We start from the raw sequence: 24,060 nt of genomic DNA, 5'->3' as shown, positions 1-24,060 counted from the left end.
TGTAAAATGCTGGTTAGTTAGCCAGGTCGTTACCAATACAAGGTAAAGGAAGTAGCAGCAGCCCGAGGCTGAGATTCTCCCACAAGAAACATGTCTGCTGGCTCATCTTGATGGCTTATCTGTGCTGTCAAAACGTATTATCAGACCCTTGTCCAATGCTTCCATCAGTGTCTAGATGATGAGTTATTAACTCATACATTGTTTATTCAACAGATGAAATGTCAAGGCGTTCTAGACATGCTGCACGTTTTCAGTATACAAAAAGATATCAGTATAATCATGATTTTATATTTAGAGGGAATTATAATCTTTGTGAATTACAGTGTGGGAGTGGTGGCCCAGTCTCTCTTGGTATTTTATTAATGTTAAGTATTATGTCATATTACATTCTGCAGAACACAATTTACGTCAATTTAAAATATATGGTTGTTGACCGTGGCAACAAATAATACAAATAAAAAAATATACTGATCCCTGTATGGTAATACAGCTTTAACTATTACTGAACAACAAGATAACAACTAATTGCATGGTACTACCCAGCACATATCACTACAATACAATAGATTGCATCCCTATACAGTATAACACCATCACTATAGGACATCGTGGCCCCAATGGGACATCGTGGCCCCAATGGGACATCGTGGTCACTGTGGGACATCGTGGTCACTGTGGGACATCGTGGTCCCTGGCTATGAATGAAGCGCTTGCGTCAGTTCAGTCAGGAAGGCTATACTTTTTTATGCCGAAGCCCTTTTAGTATATTACACACATCAGCCATCCACTTCTCATACATGCATACTCATAATTTTCTTGCTGTCAATCATGATATCAGCTGTTTAGATCAGCTCGTCTCTTCCATCCAAAAGCACAACGAAACAATGACCTGCTGCCTCTCTTTTTAAATATGGTTATCTCTCTACCTTCAGTTCATTCATGTTGCTGTTACGCACCCCTCCACCTCCCCACCTCCGCCCAGTCTTCTCAGATCCATCAGCTTCATCAACTCATCATTCTATCAGCCTCATCACCTCCACCAACAGGTCTGGACTCCACGGGGGGATATATCCTGCAGCCGCTCAGGCCACACACCCCTCCATTACAAATCTGTCAAGACTGTATCGTAACATATCACATGTTATAATAAACTATTATCTTTTCTTCATCTGACTTGTCTCTCCTGATTAAATTAATTTGCGTGACAATGTTTGTCTCTCCTCTGTTCAGGTCACTACGTCTTTCAGGAAACAGGTTTCAAAGTGTGCAGCTTCTTCAAAACTTTAAATTGAAAGTGGATTGTGTACTATTGACCTTTTTGACTGGATTGATGCCCCTTCAACCTGACATTATGATAATAAATAGGATATGACACATGTCACAGATGCACCACAACCCTGTGGCAGAATATTTGGATCAGCCATGGCATTTGACCTTAGACAAAACCTTTCTGTCTGTCAAACACACGCACGCACATACACCTACACACACGTGCACACACGTGCACGTAAGAGTAGGCTAACATTTTCATACATAAATGTGATTACAATAAAAAAATAATACTTCTTAATTTCTACATGCAACATGACTTTTCAGTGTCCTTCAGTTTGCCAGGTGGTGATTTATTGAATTATGATCGTATCATAACTCCATATCCATGGCCATGATGAAGCCTTTCTGAAACCCTGTGATACATTTTACAACAATCAAACTTATATTTAAATATGGATTTAGAGTTAGTCTTTTGACAACCTTGTACCAACGATTCTGGATCTGAAAAAAAATAGTTTGAAATATTCCCTATTACATTCAATTAAAACCCCAAAAGTGCATCTTAAGGACACAAGGTAATACAACACACATAATAGTTTTATAACTTCAGCCTTTTTTAAGGCTCAGTGTTTTCATGCACAAACATGAAATAAAAAAATTGGGAATAAAGCGAACTATCACAAATAGTCCAACGTGTAAACTCACGCGAGATGACATAGATGACATTCCGCTCCATAAAAAAAACGCCTTTAAAATAAAAGCACATAAAAAATCCATTTCAAAATAAAAGCCCATGCAAAGGTCCGGGATTCACTGAAAACGGGTCCGCAAAGCCGTCGCGGGCCACATAAAATTACCTGGTGGGCCGAATTCGGCCTGCGGGCCTTGAGTTTGACACCAGTGCTATAGAGGTAGTGAGGATTCATACTTTAAAAACGGTGCTGTCACTTGACCCAGTTGAAGGAAAGTTAAAAACCTCATGTTGTTCCTCTGAAGTGTGTAAGCATGTGCAGGAAAGCGTTTCATAAAACCCACCCTAGTGAATCAGACCATGTTGTGAGTCACATCCCATGAGCAAGGATAACTCCACTGCAATAATGAGTACTTTGTGTATGTGTGGAAATAAGATGTCAAACTCAAGGACATCAAAACATACATTAAACAGCTATTTCTGGGCCATGCTCTTGACTGGGTTTTAAATTATTACAATACAACGTATACAACTAATATCACCTTTTACCCAGCACATCGGATATTATGCAGTTTTCAAACAAAAGCAGTAGCTACGTGCAATATTGTGATTGTGACGTTGTAATGACGTGCATCATTATATGTAAAACGCTAAAATGTGATAATATAATATCACTAATAGTATAATATATATTTATATATATAATATTTCCTCTGAGACGGCTGCATTTTGAGACTTCCTTTTGACTTTTTGGTAGAACTGCTTTCTATGACAAAAATATTTCCTTTACAACCTATAGATAGTGTGCCTGGCCTTTCCAGAGTAAACAGTATGCTGTTTTGTGATGGAGAAGTAGCCGCTGACATTTGTAAATTTAGTTTTTGTAATGCTTTGAGCTTTACAAATTATATTCTTTTCACCTCCATTGTATTAGGGTGGAGGCAGAACCTTTCAGAGAGAATCATCTGAAAACTTGGGGCAGATCAAACCACAACTATCTGCATGGTTAGAGTTCACTAGAGGTAAGTGAGAAAGTAAGTTACAGAGACATGAAAATGCTGAACTCTTCTGTCATGTTGCTTGTCCTTTGAAAGCCTGCAACTGTTACTTTTCTTTAAAACATCTGAGGGACACAAAGAGAGACAGAGATGTTCAAGTTACTGATCAAAGCTGTCAAATCTCTCTCCGTTCCCTGTAACACCTCACTTAATCATGGAGCAAAATGTACAGCCATCACATTTAAAAGGACATTTCGTGACCCCAAAACACTTTGAATCAGTCTTATAATGGTGACAAGGACAGAGGCTTGACAATCAGGACTGCTTCATTTTTAATCAGGATGACTACTCATGCTGGCTAATAAGCCAGTATAAAATAGTGGAAGCCTTTCTGTGTGGAGCAGAGGTGTGTGTGTGTGTGTGTGTGTGTGTGTGTGTGTGTGTGTGTGTGTGTGTGTGTGTGAACACTGCTTATGCCAGTCCCCTCTGCCACATCTCACCAGACCAGTCAACATCCATACAGAGAGGTGTTATACGACAGGCTGGCCTGTAAGCTGTCATTAAATTATCTTCAGCTCAAGGACCCAATGGGTTTTTGCATGGGACGAGATTTGTGGATGCTATAGAGCAGGGGTGGGCAAACTTTTTGGCTCAGGGGCCACATTGAATAAAAAAAATTGACAGACGGGCCGGGCCAGTATCAGATGGATGGAGAGTGTTTGTGTGAACCTGTCACGGGAGGACAATGTTTAGGACCCAAATGCAGACCACATGACAGTATGAGTATCTGGCAAAACAGATTATTGGAGCCAAAGGGAAGGTGGGGAGCCTGTGGTCCGCCACAGGGGGTGCTGGGCGGTGTGAGACCCGTGGCTTGAGGACGACGAGGCCGGCAGGGGGCGGTGTGAGAATATAACGTAAATGACTCAGCTTTTTTGTTCAACTCGCTGGTTAAATCTTCATCAATTTGTTCTACACGCCGAGTCACTGTTCTGCGTGATAAACTCAATTTTTCAAATTTTTTTTTGCTCTCTAGACATAAGAGACCTGCTGTTTCTACCATACATTCTTTCAAAAACTCTCCTTCAGAGAAAGGCTTGCTGGCTTTTGCTAATTTGAATGCTAACAAAAAACTTGCCTTGGTGCTTGATTCTTGTATAGCAGTTTGCAGAGAAAAATATTTTGCTGACTCTTTAAATTGGCTGCCAACCTCTTAGCAGTAGCCGCCCGTTCTGTCGTTGACTGTTGGCTAGCATAGTTAGCATGCTTGGCGGAAAAGTGGCGGCTAATATTGTATTCTTTGAATACTGCAATGGTTTCTTGGCAAATAAGACATACTGCCTCTAATCGTACTTCGGTGAAAAAATACTTAGCAGTCCACAAATTAAAAACTCTGCACTCACTGTCGACTATTCTTTTCTTGGGTCCACTCATTGTGACAGAAGGGATCAATGCAGGAGGATGGCAGGAAGCTGACAGACAGAACCCTATATGTCACATGACATGAGCACGCAGGGTGGCGCAGTTCCGTGGGTCGAATGTGGTTAGTTATGTTAGTTATACTGAGGAAAAATACTCTGCATGCAGCTGTCAGTTCATTTTACAACTCTAAAACTGTTGTATTACAAACCCTGTCTCCGGCGACAGAAAGTGATTCATATTACCGTAATTCTTTTAAAGTTAACGCATTACGACATAATTAAATAGGATTCTGACCGCTAAGAAGTGGAGCTTTTCAGTGGTTTGCGGTATATTACGGTAATAAAAAAAATAAAAAAGTGTCGCCCTTGTCTGTGGGATTAGTGGGGGAGGGGTGGAATTGACCAGCGCAGCACAGCAAGTGTTGTGTGTCGCTCTAGTTCAGCAGAACACGGCAGGCAGCGGTCCGCACGGCGCGTACAAACTGCTGTAACGCCTCTCTGTTCTCGATTTGATTTTCCCAAAGCACGATGACCACAACAGACCAGCGTTAATAAATAAGCATGAAGAAACATCAACGCTGGTCTGTTGTGGTCATCGTGCTTCAGGAAACTGAACTTGGGAACGGAGAAGCGCTACAGCGGTCTTTACGATAACTTTTTTTTTTTTTTTTTTTAATGTTATAATAATTATAATACTCGGCGGGCCGGATTAAAATGCCCAATTTTAATTCAATATTCCAATTATCTAGACCTGTCCTTTGAGGGACAGTTTTGAAAAAAGTGATTCCACATTTTCTGAACCACATGAACATGTCTTCATTTAGAGTGAATTATGCCATTGAGTCTACCACTGACACGGGCCTTTGACTGAACCTTAATGGTAAAGATGCAATGCTCAGATATAGTGGTCTCTTCACTGCACTCAAGCATAACTAGGATAACAATTATTTGGGCAGGCAGTGGTAGCATTGCAGTGGCCACTGAGTGATCCACTGGGATTTTAATAATGTTTAGTGGCCTTCTAACATTTAAGATTTGATAAGTGTGATCTATTCTAAACACTGCCTCATATTTTGTGTTTCTAAAGACATTCTATTTCAGATCATATCTAAAACAAGTCAGTGACAATCAGGAAATGTCCCATGCATTGACATACTATTCACTAAGTAGAACATGAGTATATGTCTGTAGCAGAGCAGGAAACAGTTGGCTATACAGTATCTGGCCTGAACGTCTCTCTCCTCCCCTCCGCTTTACATACACGGTGAGAATTTAGGCAACGACTGCTTCATGTAAAAGAGGAAGGTATCTCACACTCGCAAGGGATAGAGCAGCTTTGTCTTTATCCTCGTTAGTAACACACAGAGCTATGCACGGTAACACACTTAGAGACAGAAAATACAATTAACTGCAGTCAAACTTATTAGAATGTGGTACTAGTTTGTAAAAAGTCATTAAACTCCAGCAAGCTGTGAGTGTTCTGTCTGCTCTTTTTTATGTGTGGGTGAGTGCAACACAGGGAAGTGCCTGACAGAATAATCAGAGCGGTGAGCAAGACCTCACTGGCATAGTGCCTTTTACCTTATTTTGTAAAACATCTGAGCCCTGGATCAGAAAAGAAAAGTTATAAAAGAATATTTTATTGGTAGATTTGAACATAACTCATAAGTGGAGTTCTTCATTGATTTTGGCTGTGGATCAAGACATAGTCTGTCTTATAAATCATGTTTCTGCAAATAAAGTACATAAATACAGAGTTTCCCCTGTCTGTTTAGTTTATTAATTATTTGTTAGTGTTTTTGAGACATTTGATGTGCTCGTGTTAACCCCAACAAAAGTATTTATAATTCTGAAAAACTTCAGATTGAATTTAGTGATCATAAATTTTTTATTAAAAAAAAAAGACTATTTGTCTTCTGTCCCCTTGTCGGATTGTACTGGTTAGCCCCTGTAAGCTGTCTCATCGAGAGTAGTCTTGTCCTTGTCTTTTGGAGTCCTGGTTTTGTTTTTGAAGCCTATCCTAAGTTTTGTTATTAGGGTCACTCACGGAGGCTTTTAGCAAAACGGCAATAATCGGCGAGTCAAGCATGCGCAGCGTAACCTGTTAACGGAATAACGTAAACGTTCATGGGGAGAGTGTTCATCCTGAAACCACAAGGTAGCCTGTTCTCCATAGTTTCATGTGTCCTTGAGCAAGACCCTGAAGGCCCAGTGTTCACAGCAGCACACTGCTCCTTAATTACTAAAGATGGGTAAAATGCAGAGAATAATTTCCACACTATGGGATTAATACAGGATTATAAAATCAGGATTACGAATCTGCACCCCCAGAGGTAACACATCTGCGCCCCAGTAGAGGGCCCCACAGTTTGAGAACCACTGGGTTAGGGGAAGGTAACTACTTTAAGATTAAGGGTTAAGATTTTGGAAATATGATCACAGTTAATAAAAAGGTGAATAATCTTTTGTAAATGGACACATCTGTGTTCTAACAAAGCCTGACATGCTCCAAACACTTAAACCAGCCCGGTCCCCAAACCCCTACTCTCAACATACTGCATACAAACGCCGCTTTTGTTGTTGGAAAGAGGCTGTGACGCACAGGATTGATGAGCTGATAATACAAACTACACTAACCATGTGATTGGTGGAGGGCGTTGGGTCGTACACAGCCTGAAACCCTTCGATGGGCAGAGGCTCAGGAGATAGAGCGGGTTGTTCTCGAACTGGAAGATTGGTGTCTCCTCCAGTCCACATGTCAAAGTGTCATCCTGAACCAACAATGTCTCCCAGAGGCTGAGCCATTGGTGTGTAAGTGTGTGTGAATGAGATTTAGATTAGATCCTGATGGCCAGGTGGCACCTTGTATGGCAGCCTCTGCCATCAGTTTATGAATCTGACATGTAGAGTAAAGCTCTGAGAGTGGTCGGAAGACCACTGCTATATAAATGCATGTCCATCATACAGTACTCTACCAGCATCTACCTTTGATTTTCATATTTTCCTTTAAAAAAAAAAATAGTAGAATCAATCAATCATTTTTAAATAAAGATGTCAATAAAACATGATCTATCATTTGGTCTCTACCAATGAAACCAATTCACATGGCTCTTCTAATTATTTTGTTAGAATACCATTTTTTTATAAAGAAGCTTATTAACCAATCTCATCTTAATGACAAAGTGTGTTATATGGTAGGTATAATTATATAAATGTATATGAACACAACATTATGTATGTAAGTAATATATAAATACCACTACATTGTACTACTGTTCTCAACCTCACACACTAGTTAGGGTCTGAATGAGGAGGAACAATCTTTGAAGTTGTGTGCATGAATACGCTCTGAAGTCTTTCTTGCGACACAACTTCATCTATCAGCCTCCTGGCATATACCTTCAAAGCAATCAACATAATGCAAATGCACAAAGAAGCGCTGCATTGTAGAATTCAATTGTTGTATGCATTTCACTTATTTATTGCGTTTGTTCGTTTGTCTCATTCTGGTTCACTAGTGTTCCCTGTGCTGCTTGAAGCACCAGGATACTTGATGTTATATTCTGACTCCTGCATTCTTCAAAATAGGATTTGGCTTTGGTGCTGCATAGAGCGCAACACAGTTCCACAGCCTCAATCAAACTACTGTGTGACCCGTACAAAAGGAAATGCAAAACCACATCTATGGTTGCTTTTTGCACGTTATGTATTATAGGGCACATTTAGAGCAAAGCGTGGCATTATTTAGATGTAGCCTAATCAGTGTCTATGTGTGCAATCTGGATAATGAATAACCGGATGACATGCCTGTCTTTAACACTCTGGGGTCTGGGTTCATTTTCTTGATTTTACATCATTTTTAAATGTCTCTTTTTAAAGTCACTTGCATATGATACATACATACAGAAATTACAGAAGAATCTGAGCTATCTATATAATGAGGCACCATTGTCCCAAGACACAAGTGTAAAGAGAAAATATGACTAAAGCTGAAAAATGTAATCTTGATTTTGGAAATTGTTCATATTTGTTGTGAAAACATAACTTTACTCATGTGGTATATCAGTTTTGGTGATGGTCTTTGGTTCACAAAAGCAGTGGAATATATGAATAAAATGGTAGACACATGTAGATAAATGTCAAAAAACAAATGTATTATTATATGGTGGGGGGGATGATGAGCTGTGGCTGGCTTTGAGGCCTGCTATGGTGACGTGTTGGCAGGCAGACGGACTGGAGACTGCTGCAGCTGCATGTTGTCCTCTGGACCATCACAGCTCTGAATCCACTCTGTAAAATACATTAATACAAGTCAGTATGAGTTCACTGAAATAAAGTTAACGGTGATAGAGACAACAGTTGATTACCAACTGTTCATAGCTGTAGTCAACTATCTCCGTTAGCTCTCGTTAGCAGCACCTAACGTGACATAAACACTACTGTAGTAACGATTAACGGAGGTCCAACACTACTGGTCGTACTAAGTTCACTGTAAGAAAGCTAACGGTGATCGGTACAACAGTTGAGTATGCACCGTTCAGTCGTAGACACGTAAGGAAACATCCAACACGGGGCTATCTAGTGACGCGCTAACGCTAAGCTATCGTCAACAAACACACGTTAGTTACGGTCTTACAAACACATAATGGCGGTCCAACACGACTAGTCGTACTAAGTTCACTGTAAGAAAGTTAACGGTGATAGGGGCAACAATTGATTACTCACCGTTCAGTCTCACAGAAACGCTGTAGCCAGCTATCTGGCCCGTTAGCTCCGGGTAGCTCCTTGTTAGCGAATCCTTCAGGCACTGGAGCTGCGCCGTCTGTCCCCTCCAATATATTTGCTCAGGACTCTTTGCTTGGCATCTTCTGACTCACACTGAAGCTTTGCACACGTCGTAAGACACGCCCATGTTTAGATGCTCAGACGCGGACGTGAAAACCATATCCGCCAGATTTTAAACCATATCTCTGTGACGTATTATTGTGATGATATAATTTTATTAAAAACCCCGCCCCCAAAGGGTTAACCCATGCTGTATTCATTGACATGTTCTACAATGCTTCTCAAGTTAATGCGATGGAAGAGACTGAGCACATAGCCAATCATTCTTTGCACTCAATAGTAGGATCATGTCATGTAGAATTATTTAAAAAGATTCAGATTTAACCCAAAATTGGTTGCATTTTTTTGGTGTGGCCATTGTTTATGTTGGTTGTGGTGACACTTGGGAACACAGTCATATTGCTACGAAAGAAATGATGGGGCAAGGCGCCATGTAATAAACCAGTTTATTTGGAAACAAAAGAGAAAAAGCCATAATAATCACTCAAGACTAAGTGTGTGCACTGTCTATTGTAAACACAGTATATTTGTGATGGACACTGATTGCAATTGTTTATCAAACATGTGGTACCCATACAAGACAACATGTATTTCCTGCATTCAAGTAGTGACATTGTTTAGGGATTGCAATGTCCGCCAGTTTGGAATATCAACAACCTGCCTCTTACATGCAGGCAGCACCTTCAAAGTATTGTCCACGCCCAAGTCAGGTCGTCCAAGGGTGATGGGTCTTTGTTTTTGTTTTTATCACCCTACCTCTCAAGTCTTAGGATTGCAAAATCAGCATCCGTGTTTAAATCTTTTGCTAGGACATACTTTGATTTCAAGACATTTTTATGGTTTTTTTTTAAAATTCTTTTATATGATCCACTGCTTTTATCTTTATTGTCCTTTACTAATCTTAATGAGGACGCTGGTCCTTTGTCATTGTGCAGTCTGTTTTGCATTGTTAAGCACTGTGTTACTTTTTTTAAGTGCCATGCCAATAAAGTTTTTATTTGTTTACCTTGATTGATTACTTTTCTACAGAGCGTGATAAGACTCTTAAAATCAGTGATGACTGTGATTATGTTTCGCTCGTGGTGTGTCTCTACCAGCGGTAGTGATGCTATGCTCTTTGTTGGTGACATTTCATGTTTACATGCCATAATTCCATCAATACGGATGATTTGTCCACCCACAGTGATGTCAGCTCTGGGCTGCAATGCCTGTGGAGATGACATTTCTTTACATTGTAATACGTTTCCTAATGAGTGATGATGATTGTACTTTCATGCGGTGATAACAGTTCTACCTTTGGGCACTGATTAGGGGAAGTGATGTCATAAATTACCCATTCCTGGAATTAATCAATCAAGGCAGAAAATGTGAATGAAAAGTAAAGAGAGATCCTGTCTTGAAGTGGACACCCCATGGAACGTGTCTGGACTCTTTGTGGTTGCAGATATGATAATGAAAAGTATTACATGTCTGTAGGGTTAGGGTATAATCCATGTTTCAGCATGCAAGTGCCTATTTTCTCGACCTCAGTGTCTTGCTTTTGCTTCTTTGCAACTGTTCCACTGGAATTTGCATATTTAGTGGTTTATTGGTGAAGTACCAAACATGTGGAACATACTGGAGAGAAGTGTTGCTATGCTGCAGGACTGGTTTAGAAAATATTAGAATACATACTTATGGTTATAAATCAAAGCTAAATCCAGCTGTTCTCTGCAAAAGCCATGTTGAAATCTTTTCAGAGCCACATTGCGAATCTTTGGGCGAGTAAGTATTTTCAGTAGATTATTCCTTTATTGTAAATAGAGGAAACACCTATAGTAAGGTGATTTAGAAAGGCAGTCAGTTTTATAGTCCCGTATGTGCGTCCCGTAACCGCCATACACATACGGGACTATTTTCTCTGTCGCTGAAATGCGATACACAACGTTTGGTGGCTACAACTATTTTGTGGGAGCTTACTATTACTATTTATAAAGTCACAGGTAACCGTATTATAAAAGCAATAAGGTACAAGAGGCAGTACTGTGTCTACAATAATGTATTGTTCATGGGTTTGCCTAACAACACCCTTGAACAGTACATTATTGCACGACACAGTACTGCCTCTCGTACCTTATTGCTTCATTAAAGTGAAAGCAAACATATGAAACCATCATCTCTCCCAGGGGGGAGTATGAATGTCTTAATGACTGGCAGTCGTGTTTCTAAGCATACCAATATGGTTCATGACCAGGAGGAAGATGTTGCGATCCCATCTTTTTCCACCAAACCCCTATTAAAAAACCTAGCACCCTATATAGGGTTTATTTACAAGTCGACAGGTCTTTGGACAAATTTACACAATTATATATTGAACAAATATAGTAATGCCTGATACCAAATTAAACAGCAAAGCCTGGGCGACAAGACGAAGCAAGCCAATTCTACATGCTTCAAACACAACTCAACCACTAAAGATGAACAGAACCATAATAATGACTTGAAAAGACTTGAAAAAAACAGCTTGAGAATTATGGAATTATGAATAATAATCCTGGGTATGAACGTCCTACGTGCAAAAGCCGGACCTCAGCGTAAAGCTCACAATTCACAGATTCAGATGCTACCTTCCAATCTCTTCTCAGGCAAAGCATCAGCACAACGTCATCCAGCCAAAGCATTGTTTTCCCAGCGACTGTACAGAAAGATTGCTTACCTCATGACCTGTCAATCTCACCCTGTAGAAAGCTCTCTTAGGCGCTCACCATTAACAGGAGGTGTCTAGACTCAAATCTGAGTTTGGACGGCGAAGATATGATGGAAGTTGTGTAAAGTTATGATCGATAATTAGTATTATTATTAAGCATTATTTTGGTTGATTTAGTGTACGTTGAAACTGCTTATGTGGATGTATTGAACACCATTAGTGATATAAAAGTGAAATAAATAGCATGAGAAAATGTAAATACTACACACAGATCATAAACGCTCCATTTCCCCTTGAGGATTAATAAAGTATATATCTATCTATCTATCTATTTGGAGATTCACCTAAACCAGGGTTCACTAACAGGCGGTTTGCCTTACAAAGCATTTATAAATGTCAGGATTAATTCAGGTACTAGTCGTTAGTTAACCGTTCGTATTTTGTGTGACATTTCAATCTTCACTTGTTTCTCTCATTCCCTCCTTATGTACACGCCCAGCCCCCCCCTCCCAACATCACTCTACATCAGCAAGAAATCATCTTTCATCATGAGAATAAAATATGATTCCTCTATATTCAACACCAAACTTTGGGACATTGAACATTAGAATAATATAAATGTAACTGCTTCAAATTGCATAATGTCTCAGTTCAGATGGTGTCTCACTTACTATGCGGGGGATTTGTATTCATCTACTCAGCATCATATTGCTATTCACAGTCTGATGTTATTGGGATCACCAAACACAGTGTTATTAATATAGCTGTCATATTGTCCCAGTGTAATGTTGACAAGGGCAGTGTTTCAAGTTCACATACCACATGCACCAAACCGCAGGAAAAGAAATGCAGCAATATGCAAATATGCATGCACGTATATGTGTATACTAAGTTAATTGTCCTTTGTACACATCATGGAATTTTCTAAGTTTAATTTGGCTTGTATAGCCTGCATACTGTTCTTTTAATAAGTGCAGCGGTGCAGCCAGCCAGTTTAACTGGGGCGCCACCTGCTGGAGAGAGAGGAACAAGAGCGAGAGGGCCGTTGATGTCCTAGCACAGTGTCGTGATATTTTCACGAACCGGCCTTCAAGGTCAGTGAAACATTATTGCCATATTATTTTGATCGGGCGCGTGAGAATCAACTGTAGCAATAAACCCGTATTCTTAATAGGACTCCTGATAGTTTTTTTCTGTATGAATTAAATACAATAAAATCTAAATTGAAATGTGAGATTTTGATATAAACTGCAGATTACAATTATGTGCAGCGCAACCAATGGGTGAAAGCTAACATTGACAGAGTTTAAAGCTCAGTGATCGCATGTTGCTTGCTGAAATGCACCATAGGGATTTGTGTTGATGTTGTTTGTACCTTTTGATTTAATAGAAAAAAAGAACAAATTAATGTTGGCCACTCATAATTAAACCGTGAGAGTTTAATTTCGATCTAAGCTGTAGAACTGCTTCAACTGGGAGTCACGCAATATCCTCTGTTGGAAAAATGAATGTAAATGAACTTTAACTTCTGAAAGCACAAGACAACATTAACATAATACATGCTTTGTCATATCTTGTTGAATTTTCTCCTTAGAAGTTCATTGGTCCTTCTATTCGAAACACAATGAGATATCAACAAGCTTTTGAAAACCTTTGATGAAATTGAACCAATAATAATCCACAGAACATTTTGTGAAAATTGGACAAAGTGTTAAGGAGGAGTTTGCAATAATAGGCTCGTTCGTTAGAGCTGCGCCTCGCCTGGAATCCAGACGAGAGCAGGCGGCCGCAGCAGGAGGCGTTGACAAAAAACTGCAATCAAGTCGGACAATTTTCAGCTGTCAGCTGTGTATACGCAGGAAGTCACAGAAAAAGGTACTTCCTGTTAGTTCCAAACTTTTGTTTACTTGTAGTTTACAGATCACGTTTGGATTTATTATATTTGTTTATAAATATATATTTATGTAAAAATGAGTGTGTAGCTGCATCCTTTGGTCTTTTGATGTCTGCCTGTGAAATACACTACTAGTAGTTTTGATGTGTGTTGTATAATACGATTTTGTATTAACAACCACACAATAAATGTTTTTAGATCAAACATGAGACTAATAGTCAATAATCCAGTGTTAAGTATTCCAACTACACATAAAATATGAATTTTCTACAACACGTGGTGTTTGCTGTCAGATCTAAGAGCCAATCAGCTCTCTGATGTGGCGAGAGCCAGGCGTTTCCCATCATGCACTGGGCCAAGCAGTCGGGGGAGAGCCACTGCAGCGCCTGCCTCTGAAATCGACGGTCGGCTTAGTCTCGTGAGAGTATCATTGATCACGTGTGCATGACGTCAGAGCAAGTCGGACACAAATCTAACCGGCATGCATTGCGCCCCGATCTCCGCCGATCAATTCTGCGCAGAACTGGCTCATCTCGAACGAGCCTATTATGTTTTTCACAAAATTCAAAATGGCCGAAAATCTAGAAAAAGTAGGCGTAGCTTAATGCTCCGATTTTCTTTTTTGGAGAGCAGACGGAACCAGACATGTGTGTCGAATTTCAAGTAAATTGATCATAGAGGGGAAAAGTGTAGGCTTTTGAACGTAAAAACAACTCTAGTGGGCGCTACAGAGACATTTTTTATACTCAAATGCAAGACCCCTAAAATTTAAGATTTTTCACCAGTCTTGATATGCATGTCAAATTTAACAACTTTTGGGATATGATAAAGCCCCCAAAAATACGTTTCTTGCTAGAGAATAATAATTCCTAGAAATACACTAGGTCCGATGTTTACGGTGCGAGGGCCCTAATAAGTAAACAGTCAAAAGCATAATAACACATATTTTCAGAAACCACCTCATCAACTTGCTTTTTCATTCACCCTCAACTGACATCTTTTGCCAGAGAGTGACAGAGAATGACCTACTCATCAACTGCCCACGCCACTTGTCTCTGTTAAGAAGAGCGACGCCTTCCATCCATGTTTCCGCTTCGTCTGTGTACCCCATCCATCCATTTTCAACCGCTTATCCGGGGTCGTGTCGCGGTGGCAGTGGGTCCAGCAGGCCGACCGAGGCTTCTCTCTCACCCGCAGTACTTTCCAGCTCATTCTGGGGGACCCCGAGGCGTTCCAAGGCCAGCCGGGAGATATAATCCCTCCAGCGTGTCCTTGGTCTTCCCCGGGGTCTCCTACCATCCAGATTTAATTTGAAGGGGTCTGTGTACCCCTTCAAATTAAATCTGAGATTGTTGGGTATTGGATCTACAACGGTTGAGTAGTCCGGAGATATGTGTAACAACAGTAAGGATTCTCTGCTGTATCGGGTTTCACAGGCTACGGCCAAAGAGCAGCACATAAAGCCGCTTTTCAACCAATAGTGTGAACTCTTCACTGACCTCGACCAATGGTGTATCATTACTCACTCACTTAGTGACTCACACAGACTTGCATCTGTATTACTGGCCCCACTTAACTGCGGTCCAGTCAAAAGTCACAAAACCAGTGCAAGTACAGTATATATATATATATATATATATATATATATATATATATATATATATATATATATGTATATGTATATGTATAAAATATATATATATATATATATATATATATATATATGTATATGTATATATATATATGTGTATATATATATATATTGCTTGAAGAATGCACAGCAGCAACCACAAACAATATAGTTATCCATGACGCTAGTTGTCCTAGTGCCAGCAGAACACGATCCATATCAAATTAATAAACATTTGTCACCCCAAGACATCATCCAGCCAGAATCAGTAGCAACTACATATAGCCGGCAGCTCCAAAACCGCAGCTCAAGGATTACCCCTTATTAACGCTCAACAAAATCAATATTCACAAATTAAGTGTGGGCCTGTATGTAGAGAAACAAAAGCCATAAAATGCTCTGATGCGCTTCCCTATAGCTTTAAGATCACATTTATTACAGAAGTATATTTAGCAGAAGGGATTTAGACGGCCCAAGATACCAGCAGTGGGAAACCATCTTCCAGGGATTTGAACTTAATCCAGTTTCTCTCAAAGTAGTTCTACATACTTTAGAAACCTCTTTGAAGTTTGAATTGAACAATAATTAAATGTGTAGTTTCTACAGTGATAAACTAGGAAAAAGTCTGCTGTTTTTGGCCTTGACACACCTATTGAGGGGAAACATAATTCTTAAGTCTCTCAAAACCAATCACATGTTGAGCGTCATCCGTTGAATTTAGAGTTTCTCATGCAGATACAACAATCACTTAGTCACATATTGAGAATCCCACAAACAAAACAGCAATTAATTCACATCAAGATATTTTCCCTGTCTCGTCATGCAAAGCTGTTAAAATATGCTCCTCACTGTCTCCTTAGTCTCCATCTATTTCGCTTCAATCCTTCTCTGTCTTCATAGCTCATTGTATGTGTCTATTTCACTTGCCACTGTCTCACTCTTGCTTGTCTTATTCTCAGTCTCATAATGAGGCGAAAATAAAACTCTTAAGAACAATGCCTATTTCATTTTAAAATCATTTGAATACCAATCAAATATGCACACAAGAAGTAAACACATTAATATGGTAATACAATTATAACAGACTAGATTTGTATGTATATATATATATATATATATATATATATATATATATATATATATATATATATATATATATATATATATATATGCCGAGTCATTGTGATCTATACAAACTTGATATTTAGGAATACGATTAACTTTATTTTCAAATGTTGCTCTTTTTAACTGCAACTTAAATGTTACATACCACACACATCACCACGGATGCTTCAAGCTAGCTACTGCTACAGCAAGCTAATATTGCTAGATACAACATTATTATCTTAACATGAAGGTATCTAGTTGGATAATAATACATTGATGCTACACACATATATATATATATATATATATATATATATATATATATATATATGTGTATATATATATATATGTGTATATATATATATGTGTATATATATATATGTGTATATATATATATATATATATATATATATATGTGTATATATATATATATGTGTATATATATATATATATGTATATATATATATATGTATATATATATATATATGTATATATATACGTATATATATATACATATGTATATATATATATATGTGTGTATATATATATATATATATATATATATATATATATATGTAGCATTGATTTGCAAAAAACACATAAAGTATATATACCCTTTAATAGATCGATCAAATAGCATGTCGTATGCACAACCTAATCTCTGATTAGCTAATTGAATCACCCTGTTACAGGTCAACTACAAGTCAAAACACAATACATCCACTCAAAAGATAATGAGGGGCAATATCTACCTTACATCCATAACACATTATGTATTAATGATTAGGTGGTGAAAAATAACCGTTTCATTTAATTAGTAGCTGTCATCAACTGAAACACGCACACAATCCTCACAAATGGTTCAAATGCAATATGTGTGGGTCTGTGGCGGTTACGGATCGGTGTCTCTGGCACCTTGAAATATACATTTGAGAAAATAAATAATGAAAAATGTGGAACACTCAGAGAGGGAAACCATGGTGACATGATTGTCTCAGTTCAGTGGCAAAGCCAGTTATCTCACAGAGACACATCCACCCAGCCATCCTGTGATCCGCTGGCTTGGAGAAGGCATGTTTTGAGTTGACAGAGGTTTGTATCAGTGCTAGAAAAAAATAAAAGATTTTCTACCTGGTGGAGAGTCTTTATCTCCTGCTTCTATTCTACTATCTCTGAGTCTCTCTTTTGATATAAATAGATCAGTGCCTGGCTAGAAGGCAACAAGTCAGACCGTTGATAATGGTGATCTTAGACTTAGGTGGGAGAACAGACAAAGAGGATGATCATGTCATGCCCCCTCTATGCCACATAATTTAAACAGCTGTTCAACTCAACTCATTATAACAATATTGCTTTGCTTTCCCAGCAACTTTCTAAAATCCTTTTTTCTTCTCACATGTTATCTTTCTCTATTCTTCTTTAGCTTTTATCCCTGGTATTCACTTTCTGTGTCACTATCAATAAGATCAAGTCCACAAACCTACATTTAAACCACCAATGTGTTATGACCTGGCTCTCTTATGTAAGAAGATAAATAAATAGTCAAGAGTATGTTATTCTAAAAACAACTGAATTATATAAATGTTGTCAGACCTCTATCTTTGATTGAAGGTGTACAACTAATACTGCTTGGATAATAATTCCTGAACATATCATGGTCATAGTTCAAAAAGCAATAGATTAGTGGAGATTTAGAAATGATTGTGGTCATTATTATAGAAAACAACATTGATTGCCTTCAGTGGCTATAGACATTATGATTGGGGTCAAGGAAGATTTAAGGTGTCAGAAGGGTATAGTCTGCATAGGGAGGGTCGGTCAACACAACTTGACAGCTGTTGGTTTCCTGTGTCCCACTGAAAATAAAATATTGTTTTATTTAAACAACACGACCCCTGTCGTTCCCTAACCTTGTCTACGTTTTTATTATTGTAACCATGATGACAACGTTCCAGTAACTTTAACAAAGTGGTCTTTTTAACCCACAATATGATGTTTCCCAGATCTAAATACCAATTAGTTGTCGAAAAAAACATTCGGTTGAGGATCTAAAGTATATTTTTTTATTAAAAAGAACAAAATTGCCCTTCTGAGCAATTTCTGTAGCCCAGTGGTTCTCCAACTTTTTCTGTCACGGAGGAAGAAAATGTTCGGGCCCCACCGCCCCAACAAGATTGTAACAAAATGTGACTCCTCCATCCGTGCTTTTTCAAATAATAGAATAAAGAAAATTGAAATCCCTTTTAAGTAAACCAGATTGCTCCATCAGACAAAAACTAATAACACGTGCAATCACTTTGTCAGAACAATGCAAATAAAGTTATATCTGGGAAAAAAATAATATTTGGCAAACAAATTACCTATTGTGGCTGCAAATAACCTGTTTTGCACGAAATATATTTTCAAGATAACAACAATAATGTTCAACCTGTGCAAAACTAAATGAGTGCAGATGTGTGAGCATCCCGTTGTATCAGTATTAGTGGCTGCAGTGAGGTGCTTTCCTCTGCAAATATTTTTTAAACAGGGTTGTAGATTTGATACGGCTTCTCAATATTGAGCTGAGATCTATATTCTGTTTTCAGAGACGCAACAGCAGAAAAGACCTCACGGAGATCTCATGGAGGCTTTTAGCAAAACGGCAAGAATCGGCGGGTCGCGCATGCGCAGCGTAACCTGTTAACGGAGTAACGTAAACATTTCCACGAAAGTACAGGCATTTCTCCATGTATTTATTAATGATGTTGTATGTCTGTGTACTTTGTACTTTTGTACTATGTAAAGTTATCATGTTCATGGAGAGAGTGTTCGTCATGAAACCACAAGGTAGCGGTTCATCCTGTTCTCCATGTGTCCTTTAGCAAGACCCTGACGCCCCAGAGCTTCACAGCAGCATACTGCCCCTTAATTACTAAGGATGAGTAAAATGCAGAGAATAATTTCCCCACTGTGGGATTAACAAAGGATATTTAAAAAAAAATGAAGAATCTGCATCTCCCCCACACTAGAGGGTCGCGCCCCACAGTTTGAGAACCACTGCTGTAGCCCAAGAAAAGTTGATGACAGTTTTTGCAGATGCTGTAACCCCAAAAGGTCTTGAACACAGCAAAATAAGAAAATACAAATTAGCTCAAGTTGGGAGCTTACCTATGAAGAGCGGCTATCTTGTCAGCCGTGATTCTTCTCAGCAGCTCCTCCAGCAAGTCTGAGCTGTCGGATGGAGGAGCCGGTGGTTTGATAGTAGGTGTGTGAGTGAACCAGCCAATCAGGAGACCCAGCACAAAAAGGCCCACCCCTGCCAGGAAGTACCTTTTGAAGATTTAGGGAATGGTCAGAAATTAATCAACAGAATATATTATGTACACTTGCTCGCTTATATTTTTGAAGCTTTCATTAGCATCTCACATTTGTTTTGCATAAACTTCTGAAACCGCAGGTAAGATGTTCTGGAAAAAGCTAGAAAATGGACCTTGACTTCATTTCACCTTCATTAAACTACTGTTTCCAAGGTCAAGAAGGAAAGCATGCATGACCTGAACTTTCTTATGAAATCTTTTTTTTTAAATGGGGGCAACACTGATCAATAGCGGGTGTGGATGTTCTAGTAAGACCTGACTATGACCCTCTCTGCTGGAGTCCCTGATGCAATACACAGGATAATAGATATATAGAATGACTGTGATATTTATGGGAAGAAGCACAACCAAGCATTATTGTCATTTAAGATGATTCGTAGTTTTAGCAGTGAGGAGACAAAGAAAAGTTCTCTATATTTGATAAAGGCGAATATTTTTAGAAGCCTGATATGTGTAAACTGGTTAATTTCATAGATGTGTCGATCATGACTAGGGTGAGGGATATGGCAAAAATAACACATCACAATTTTTTCCAGGCAGGATCAGGATCCACAATCTTATCACATTTATTTGTCATGCCAAATTATGTTCTTGTATTTTACACATTAAAGTTTCTTTTAATAATTATCAGTGCCTTTCCACATGAATCCCTCTCCACATTGGCATAAATTAAATCTACTCCAAAGCATTTATTTTAAAAGCAAATGTGTAACTTTTCAAGATGCTTTGCCTTACTCCTCTTATTTCCTTCCTCAAAAAAGTGGTATAAATTCATTGAAATGTGATTTCATTGATGAAAATGAGGTTTCTTTGAAGATTGTAACGCTGTAGGATTCAAATCAGTGATGATGCAAACTGGGATGAAGGTCCAAGCTGGCCAAGGAAGAGTTGAAATTAATTCTACATCGAAATCAAGGCCTCCCATCATGCAATGTTGGCACGAGCCTGACCTCGATATACAGTAAGAAGATACAACATAATTGTGTTTGGTACACTTATGTTAATTAGAGGTTTACATTTTTAATTTTTTTATAAATAATAATAATGCTTCAGCAGTAAATAATGAAAGATTAGAATGTCGTGGACTAAACAATGCAGGTTTGGATGATGCCTGTTGGCAAAGGAAGGCCACAACTTCTCTTATAATGTTTCTTTGCTCATTCAGTGTTTTCTGACAATCACAAGACTGATCGCCACTTAATCAAAGGCTACATTAGTTGCAACAGAGTTATGTTAGGTCACATCAATGTGGTGACTAGGACCGTATAAAGTCTACGTGGATACTTTTAACAGCTTCATAGTTCCTGGTCCCCCTTTTTCTTTAGCCCTCACCCTTAAAGTGCTGATCCAATCATTCATGTTAATAGATTCAATGACACCTACTATTTCTACTGTAGCAGATCACTGGAACACATAGCCTACAAGTTGTAAATATCACCTTTAGTACACACAGCAGGAAATATCTGGCTACAAAGGCTACTTCAGCAGTCCCTGGATTACCTGAACAGGAAGCAGTGGAGTTGCCGTTGGCCTTTATGGCCTGGAGCCCTGGTGAAGTGGGATATGTAGTTAGGATCTTCCTGGAGTCGTTCAAACCGTCCATGTGGTGAAACTGACACAGACTGCTGGATGGGCTCCATCAGCTCAGGGTCAGGATCAGGGCCGGGGTCTGAACACCCTGCAAGTGTTGGCAGTGAGAAATATGAAAATAAGGTCTTACCCACCTAGCATTCTGAAAATGAATTACATCTAGTATATTATGGGTCAAATTGACCCAGACTGCATGATCACAATCTTTCCTACCAGAAGCACATGTTTGTTGGTTTCTAGTAACTTACTAGAAACAAACACCAACTGCAATGTTGAAAAGAAACTGTCAATTTGTGTTAGAAATATATTGCCTAGTTTTGAGTCTCCAGCCCCCTTGCTTGAGAAAGCAATTTTGAGGACGAAAAACTACTGCTGATACAGAACTCCAGGCACAATTTAAAACAGTCTTTCAAAGCTGAGGAAATCAAGTCTCGCTTTAGGTTACGTAAGAAGTGTATTTCTTTAATAGCTCCTGGCAGAGGCAAACTCAGGAAATATTTCTCCACAGTGACAGGTTATTTCAAATTAGTTTCTGAAGACATTCTGTGCGAAACAACATCGGAAGCAAGAGATAAATATTCGTTGAAAAACACTGAATCGTACTGTATGTTTATTATGAGCATCCTTAAGTCATACAAAAAATATCTTTACCAAATGAGCAGATATCTTAAATGGCACAAGTATTATTATTTGTAAGTGTATACCAATTAAAGCAAACCCTACCTGATCTCTGGCAGTCTACATGTTGCAACTGCATGCGGTCCATGCTGGGTCCTGGTTCCTGCAGCTCCTCTTTGTCCAGGTCCCAGTCGAGATCCAGCCCTCCGGAGCAGTGCAGAACCTCACTGACCATTGGGCCACCCTGGGCGTCACACACCTTCCTGTATGCCATGTTGTCACCTGGATTTAAAATAAATCAAATTCTAAGACGATAAGCACTTTGAGGGGTAGCAAGACTAGAGAGGCGCTCAAAAGTCAATTTACTCTCACCACCACAGCTTCGCCCTGAAGCATACCCTGCTTTATGGTCTTTGCTTTATAGTCTTCTGAGGTTTTTTTGCAAACTGAAGAAGATGCCCCCTGGCTATTAGAAAGGACATTTTAGGCACTTCCACTTCAGTTTCACTTTTCAGACTACAAACATTGTCTCTAAACCCGACTGCGTAAGGAGGCGCAGACGCTAAGGCCTCGATGAAATTCTATCTCTTCATTTGCTTATGCTTTTCCATACTCAATATTGTTACCAATGGCTACAGGATGGAATTTTAAACATGGCAAACATGGGTTATAACTAATTCTAACCTCAACTCTTGACAACTTCTATTCCAAAGCATGAAGCCAACAGTAACTGGAATAGCCCTGTGGACATTCTGTCCATTATGAGTGAGATGATGAAATAGGATACAGGAAGCCCACTGTGAGTAACATATTCATGAGTTTGAAGGCATCTCAGATTGCATTTAGGGCAAATGAATAGCAAGGTGAATCTTTTTTGTTAGACAACGATACGTTTGTACAAGAGCCTGAATCAGGAGCTGTTTTATATGCGTGTTCCGAACTGAAACACATCATCATCATATCCTTTCTGGGCAAGATTCTTCTCTTGTTAAAAATTGATTATAAGATGTAAGTGCGATAAAGTGACTGGTAAAAATGATGGGGCAACTTGCTATGTAAAGCTACGAACTGACTATTCCTCATCAGTATAATGCATGTTGACATTTGCAATCCGTACTCTCTATACCTAACCCAGGCAGTGTGTGTAGAAAGCCTGGTATCAGCCACTTGGGTCAGTTAAGCCTTCTCATTTCACTCATTTGACATGATGCATTAGTGCTGGATATAAAAGAAAATGCATTAAGTGTGGTTAATAGCTACTTGGGCTAAGTGACTGACCAGGGCCTATCAGCACACGATTATGACGACTGAAAGTACCACAAGGTGCTGTGATACATTTACACACTTTAATGTGATTGCGAGGGGACGGAAGTTAGGACGAGGCATAGTGTGTGTGTGTGTGTGTGTGTGGTGTGTGTGTGTGTGTGTGTGTGTGTGTGTGTGTGTGTGTGAGAATAAACCAGCTCTGGGTTCAATACAGCACCTAAACAGCATCATTAAACCTCACCAGGCCTGACACATCTGACTGGAGAGCAGCTATTTAAAACCTCCTAGCTTGTGTCTTGATATGTCATCACGTTTATCAGTCCTTTTTATTCTCTCCATCATCAAAGTCCACCATGAACTGAAAACGTGTCACTTTACACCAACAATCAGTAGGCTCAAACCAACTGGAGTCAAAGCAAGAGGTAAAAAAACAAAACAAGCCTCACCCGAAACTGTTGTAAAGCTTAAAGTTTAGTGAAGATGATATTTTGCTAGCTTTGATTACACCATCTATTTTTTGCCTCTTTTTCGCAGCCGGGGCGTGGGGCAGCAGGCCTTTCCTGACGTCCCTCTCCACAACAGGAGTTTCCAGGTCTTCCAGGGGGACCCTGAAGCGTTCCCAGACCAGTTGAGATATAGGCTTTTTATCCTTCCAGCATTTACTTGGACTACTCTGGAACCAGTTG

The 24,060-nt window shown here is 39.1% G+C and overlaps 1 protein-coding gene across 1 annotated transcript in view; it reads right to left on the bottom strand.

Annotated features, from left to right (window-relative positions):
* Positions 1-22,382, bottom strand: part of naaladl2 (N-acetylated alpha-linked acidic dipeptidase like 2) — a gene marked incomplete at both ends in the record, with an annotated part of 281,105 nt that extends 258,723 nt beyond the window's left edge. The window contains 3 exons of the mRNA XM_079221477.1: positions 19,692-19,853; positions 21,401-21,578; positions 22,214-22,382. Coding sequence (XP_079077603.1) covers positions 19,692-19,853; positions 21,401-21,578; positions 22,214-22,382 — 509 coding nt within the window. The remainder of the gene's footprint in view (positions 1-19,691; positions 19,854-21,400; positions 21,579-22,213) is intronic.
* Between the last annotated feature and the right edge of the window lie 1,678 nt (positions 22,383-24,060).

Source organism: Taurulus bubalis (assembly GCF_910589615.1).
Source record: "Taurulus bubalis genome assembly, chromosome: 7".
Classification (NCBI taxonomy): Eukaryota; Metazoa; Chordata; class Actinopteri; order Perciformes; family Cottidae; genus Taurulus; species Taurulus bubalis.
Note: the sequence above shows the minus strand (reverse complement) of the source record. Positions and strands in the feature narration are given on the sequence as shown.